This window comes from Crocuta crocuta, unplaced genomic scaffold (assembly GCF_008692635.1).
Source record: "Crocuta crocuta isolate KB4526 unplaced genomic scaffold, BGI_CrCroc_1.0 scaffold224, whole genome shotgun sequence".
Lineage (NCBI taxonomy): Eukaryota > Metazoa > Chordata > Mammalia > Carnivora > Hyaenidae > Crocuta > Crocuta crocuta.
In genome coordinates, this window is record NW_027529545.1 from 496,929 (window position 1) to 503,958 (window position 7,030).

Genomic DNA, 7,030 nt, shown 5'->3' on the forward strand with positions numbered 1-7,030 from the left:
GTTTCTGTTACACCCGCCGCTTCTGCCGTTTCCTCTCTGCTCCCAGGCAGCCGGCCAAAGCTGTTCTCAACGTTTCATGGGTTTCCCCCTTACGCATTCTTGGAAAATGGTAAGATTTTAATAAAGCTTCCAAGGCAGGCCAATTAGGGAGTGGAGGGTCAGAGGGCCGAGGAGGGAAGCCTGGGAAACGAGGCTATAAGGAACCCGGGGGGTCCGTTTGTTGGCATGATCTTCAGTTACTCAGAGGTGGGGGTCATCGCCCATCACGCTTTTAATTAATCCTACACCTCATTTCTTTTTTAAACATCTCCCGTCTCAGAATTATCTCAGAATTACATGTGCAGAGGAAAGAACAGTGTGGTGAAGCGAGAAGAAGTTTACATAACAAAAGCACATTAAGTTGATACTGATTTTTTCAAAACACTTCTTTGTTGAAAAGTGGCTTCTATTCTATTCTATTCTATTCTATTCTACTTTGACATGCTCTATTTTAATCTGCTAAAGAGGCTTCAAACTTGTTCCCCTGAAAAGCCACTTCTGGTCCTTTTCCATTTACTCAACTCAATTGAAATAACTAGGGGTGGGGAGGAGAGATTTCTTTGTGATCACCTCTCTGCTCAGCAACCAGGGCGATTTGAGATAATCAAATTGTCTCTGAGACCAAATATCTCATGGGCCCCAGGGAGAGAGGGGCCTCTCCGTGTTTCGAGCAAGGTCTGAAATTCTTCCCAGGTGGGGGCCAGTTACTCGCATTTCAAATGATAGGCCTGCTCTCCTCCAAAGGGGACGTGGAGTTTGGCATTGTTTGCCTATCCATGTTATTAAATTCTTTTTTTTTTTCACATTGTGAAGCAACACTCGGAAAAGTACATAAAACTAAACGTATGATACAATGACTAAACCATGTAACGCCCACCCAGAAAGTACCGCTAACCCCACGAACCCCCCATATATTGCTTCCCAATGTGCCACTCCCCTCCCAGCCGGGCAGTAACCACCGTCCTCACTTCTACTTCTAGTTGTTACACGAATATAGGCCTCTCTAAACAAAATAGTTTCCTTTCATCTTTAAATTATGAATGTATAAATAGACTCGTGTTGCATGGATTCTTTTGTTTGTTTTCTGCTTCTTTCTCTTATATGTTTGTAAGATTCATCCATGTGGTTGGCTAGAGATCATTAATTTTCATCACTACTGGGCCAGCTATTTTTGCTAGCAGAGTACAAGTGAATACCATCATCTTAATGGGGTAAGGCAGCCAACAAATACTGTGGATTCTTTCCTTGTCTTCCCTTGATATTTCAATTTAGAAATGCAATCTATCTGGAAACAGTCACCCAAAAGAGAGATCGATAGGGTATGCGATACTCACTAACGACATTGGCTTGTCCAGTGAATATGGTGTATTGGAGCTCGTAGGAAACCACACTGAATTCATCATCGGAGGCCCAGTGGACGGTGATGGTGTCGTAGGAAGCTGTGCAGAGCTCTTCTCTAATCGTGGGAGGGTTGGGAGCTGTAGGGAGCAAGAACGCTCATCAGCAAAGAAGCAGGCACCTCTGGGATACACTCCAGAGGAGATGTGGGACAGCCACAGCAGGCCTTTCTAACCGGGTCCATCAGGACCACTGTCTGAGAGACAGTGGCCCCGATCCAAAGAACATTTGGTTGGCTGGTTATCGCTGTGATTTCTAACAGGTAGCGTGACTGCAGCCAGCCAGAAGGGACTTTGCTCTATCATGAAAGCAGGTTTAGGAGATTAAAGAAATAATACTCTTATCCATGAAAGGAAACCTGTTAGGCAAAAAGGAAACGAGATGAACTTTTGTGATTTCATCCACATTGGGAGGATGGCATACTTTTTCAGTAAAGGGCTAGATTTCAGTAAATGTTCTAGGCTTTGCGAGCTACTTAGTCTCTGTCGCAACTACTCACGTCTGCCCCTGCACTACGAAAGCAGCTGTAGGCAATTCATACTCAAATGGACATGGCCGGGTGCCAGGAGAACTTTATTTACAAAAACAGGTGAGCGCTAGATTTGGCCTGCGAGCCAGAGTTTGCCAGCCTCTGAGGTATGTGAGGCCAAGTATTTTTATATTTATGAAACCAACTGGAAAAATACTGATGTTCGTTATCCCATAACACACCAGCCAAATCATTGTTTGAAAATTGTCTTTCATTAGGTGTTTTTTTTAAAAGTTTATTTATTTTGAGAGAGAGAGAGAGCGAGAGAGCGAGCAGGGGAGGGGCAGAGAGAGAGAATCCAAGCAGATTCTGCACTGATCACACTGTCAGCGCGGAGCCTCACTTGGGGCTCAAACTCACGAACAGTGCGATCATGACCTGAGCCGAAATCAAGAGTTGGACGCTTAACCCGCTGAGCCACCCAGGCACCCCTTTCATTAAATATTTTGATTTTAATTTTTACTTATTTGGTAANATAAAAAAAAAAAAAAAAAAAACCCTTATTAGCATGGCCCTATTTTCTTCTCATTTTTAAATTTATAGGTGATATTTCAAATTAAGAAGAACATGACTAACAATCGATCATATCTAAGAAGTACATTTTCCCTCCCCAAAGAAAACATGATTCCTTGGCATTTGGTTAACTCTATCACTGGAGAAGGCTGCTGTTTTATGTCTCGAACGCAGTCTGGAGCAGAGAAGTCTAAATCTTACCAAAATAATTATTTTAAGTTGATTTAAAACCTACCGGCTTGATTTCAGTAACTGGTTTTATGAGAAGAGTTGTGAGCAAGAAAAAGACTAGGCAGTGAGTGCTTTGCACTGGCAATAATCTTTTAGAGCAGGAGTTGGCAAACTATGGCTATGGGCCAAATCTGGCCCACTGCCTATTTTTGTAAATAAAGTTTTATTGGAACACAGCCAGGCTCATTCATTTACGTATTGTCTGTGGCTGCTTTTGTGCAATAGCAGAGTTGAGTAGTTGGGGCCATATGTCCTGCAAAGCCTAAAATATTTACCATCTGGCCCTTTATAGTCAAAGTTGGCCAACCCCTGGTTTAGAGAACTGATACAGGCCTTTATTTCCACTCTTCTGTATACTGGAACCTAACTTCAAAAAGGAGAAAATTTCTGCATTCTACAGATGGGTAGCAACCTCCGTTTACACGATTGCAACGTTCTTTCCTGCTCTAAATTTCGATTAGGATTGATGAGGCCTAAACAAACCCAACGAAGGAGAAGAGTTTGTAAAAATGGCAAACCTAAGACTCTAATTGTTTTCGTAGTCTTCATTTTGCCCGAAGGTATATTCAGGACAAATATGGCACGCGGCAAGTATGAAGTCTGTTCACTGTATAAAGTCACATAGACCAGCTTTGTCTCTTGGTTACTGTATTCTACAAACGTTATTAATGAGCACCTACATGTGGCGGGTGCTGCTTTAAGCTGTACATTAAGATAGAAAGGCTGGAGAGAGCCTTTAAAGCATTCTTTCTGGGATATGTATTTATAAACCTGTCTCCTGAAGCATCCACTACGCAAGATTTAGTGTCATGCACTGGGACTCAGATGCGCATGAATCAGCGACACCGATCCGGACATGCGTTCTGTGGGGGAGGCCCAGCTGCACCATAAAACATGCTTATTATTGTCTGTGTTACTGTGCGCTCACCCCGCATGGATCAGCGCAGAAACGCTTATTCTCCCATAATCTAAATAGTTCATTGAATTATTTTTCCATCCACCGCTGCAGAAAGGTTGTGTTCTCTCTGCCCTGCAGCATATGATTAAATATAAAGAAAACTTGTGTTCAAAATAAGCGAGTAGCTGGGAGGCACATGGCAGTTGCTGCAATCAGGGAAGAAATGTCACCTCTCCGGGTTATTAACTTGACAGACCACTTAGAGGCATGTCATAGGGAAAAAAAAAATCTTGTTTTCACAGCCACGCAGGCTAACCCTGTTTTGATTAGAAGCCCAATGGGTTTGTCCTGAAAAGTCAATAGCCAATTTACTGTAAATGAGACTAGCAGCACGCGGCCAATTTCAATATTCATGGAATCGGTAGCAGAGGCGTTATTTTCTTGCCTCTGTCATGAATAGGACCCAAGAAATGGCGGGCTAATACTCCACAAACAGTTCGTTTCCTGCTTATGAATGTCTGATAAACTATTTGGACTTGGCAATATCAGCCAAGCATCACATGTTATGGCCGGGATTGATGTTATGTCTAGAAATGGACCAAATTTGTATTTGAGGTTGAGAGTTAAGAAGGCATAATAGCAGGTAGCCCATGTGATTTTTAGTTTGGCATAAACAGCCACTGGGGATGATGTATGGTGCATACAGTACTAATCGGCACAAACTGCTTTCCATTTTTCTCCTTTAATCATTACCCCGGCATTCGCTCAGAGATTAGCCCATGAAGGTGTGCCCACAGAAGTAGCATTAAACAATGATTGGGGACGGGAAGCACACACTCTGGTCAACAAGACACTGATTTTGTGCACAAAGGCCATGTGTCCAGCCAAACAGCGTTGCATTCTTCTTTGCCCTTGGGCTTGACCTTGTGACGTGGCTCTGGCCCACAAGACACAAGGGGGAGTTTGCTAGACGGGCCTTCCGAACAAGCTTCTCGTTTTCCTAATAAACAAAGACAAAGCCAGCTCACAGATCTTTGTCATTTCCCCTGTGTCCCTCTCTTTTTACCTGTAACTTGAGCATAATGCGTGGAGGTGGGGTAGCTGTGCTGGGGATCGTGTGGCGAAAAAGGAACACAAGGAAGATAGCAGAGCAGAAAAAGAAGACAGCCTGGAGGCTGCGGCCGTCAGTGAGCTGTTGCCCAGGCCCAGGACACACAGCTCCGTTCTCGTGTTCGTGTGATACAGACACTCCTTGATGGGTTTGGTCGCTAAGTGGATTTTCTGCGGTTGCGATCACACTCAATCCCAAATGATATAAGAAAAAAAAAAGAGAGTTTTTAATCGGATGTCAGTATGAAAAACAGCTCAGCCAGAGAAAGTCTAGACCTGCACTGTCCAATGCGGTAGCCACGAACTCCATGCGGCTTTTTATATTTCCATTAAATTTAATTAAAGTGAAATAAAAGTAAAAATGCGCTGTGCACATTTCAAGTTTTTGATGGCCCCATGCGGTTAGCGGCTACCATAACGGACAGTGTAGATACAGAATGTTTTTGTCATTGTGGAAGATTCTGTGGGGTAGAGTTAGTTTAGATCAATCTCAGAGTGAAAAGCTTAAAAAAGGAGGGCAGTATATTACTAAGTGTTTGAAAGCAAGTTTGCTTCCTTACTGCAAATGCATTTTTGAGTCAACATCTTTCTGCCCTAATGGGAGTGGTGTGGTTTGAAAGGATTACAGAAGATAAGAAGTTTGGCGGATGACCGCTTCCCTTGCAGATGCAGAAAGGCTGAAAACAACACTCCGGGTTCTCGAGAAGAAAAAACCCTGTCTGGGTATAAGGCACATCTGGCTTCACTGTATATAGGGAGCCTTCCGGAAGTCATAGGCACCGGTGGCTTGGGCTAACACAAATAAAGGTCATCTAGACGGTCCACATGCTCCCAGCGAACGAGTTCAGGTCTCGTTCTAGAGGTTGACAGCAAAGAAAAATCTGGAAGCATGGTTAGGAGTGGGAGGAGCCCAAGGCTTTCTTTCACTGTTGTTTGCTTTTGTTTCTTAAGCTTGACCCCCCCAAATGCCTAATGGAAACACGGCACCTGGCATTCGCGTGTGCTTTGGGGGACGTTTGCCATGGTGACCTTTGCCAAGATGAAATTCAGTCTTTTACGAGACAGAGCAAGAGGTCCGTGGGAGTCTGTCTGGACCCCAGCAAGAAGGGTGACCCCCCCCCGTCCTCTGCAGAATGAGAATTATACTTGACCTCGGCATGATGTCGTGAAGATTAAACATGCTCTCACATACAGAAAGCTGGAGCAGACCAGACACCCAATCCAAGTTAGCTGCCATGTTTTTCTCTGCCAAGACACGGTAAGAGTCCGATGCCTTGCTGAGATGACATGGAAAATAGCTACGCTCCCTTACATATCTCTGTGATGGCCAACAGAGCCATTATTTGTGGTACCTGCACTCTGAGAGGGAAGGAAAATGGTGGAAAGTATGTTCTTAATGATTGAGATTTTCCTTTTTCCTCTGTCCCCAGTTTTGGGTTGGAGTGTGCTGTTTTGGGTGGAAAAAAAAAAGTGCCAGAAATTGTTTACGGGAATATTAGACTCCGTTCCTAAGTCAGAAGCCCACATCTCTGGTTCTTAGGGAATGGATCTGGTGGCAAAATATGTGCAACACCGAACGTACACAATATTAAAAAACACACACACAAAAGACATTACCTGTCAGGTAATCCAGGCATTCTAGCAATTTCTTCTCTCGGGAAAAATCTAAGGCAAAGGTGTCAAATGTGTCATTGAGGTTGATTTCAGGAATTAGGACCTGGGACGATGCGGTTGCCATGGAGACTCTGTAATGTAAACAAAGCAACTTTTTAGAAATGTCAGGATGGCTTTCACTGTCCCTGTATAGGAAGGAAAGAAGGGAAAAGGACAAGAAATAGCATTTTAAAATTGTGCTATTTTCACACGTGAGCCTCAGAAAGGATCTGAGAGCGGCACAACACGGCAACACGATACCTGTGAACGCAAGCTTCAAGACAAGGCAAAGGAATTGGGTAAACAGTAGAATAGCATCCCCCCACCCCACCTTTCTTTTTATCTCGGAAAAAAACTCCCCACGGAGCTGAAAGAATATTCATATTTCATGTTGCTGTGTATTTAACAGCCTGGCCCCTTCACATCTAACCCCAGCGAGAAGCACATAGCCCCGGGCACTTCTTCACACATCTGTCTGGGAAACACTTTGTTCCTTTCAGACCCGACCCTGCTCTACTTCAAAGAGGAGTCTCCAAAATTTCAAACTGCATAAAAGGCAAAGTGAGGATTAAAAAAGAATGTTTCCAGATATTGGATTAGTTTAATCAATTACCAGCCCCCTCTCTGAAATAAACATTAAGAAAGGAGTTTTTCCCCAG

The 7,030-nt window shown here is 43.7% G+C and overlaps 1 protein-coding gene across 1 annotated transcript in view; it reads right to left on the minus strand.

The window, feature by feature from the left end:
- MID1 (midline 1) overlaps window positions 1-7,030 on the minus strand; it is a 113,731-nt gene that overhangs the window by 18,173 nt on the left and 88,528 nt on the right. Inside the window, exons 7-8 of the mRNA XM_077761399.1 lie at window positions 6,336-6,463; window positions 1,374-1,517 (exon numbers count right to left, since the gene is read on the minus strand). Coding sequence (XP_077617525.1) covers window positions 1,374-1,517; window positions 6,336-6,463 — 272 coding nt within the window. The remainder of the gene's footprint in view (window positions 1-1,373; window positions 1,518-6,335; window positions 6,464-7,030) is intronic.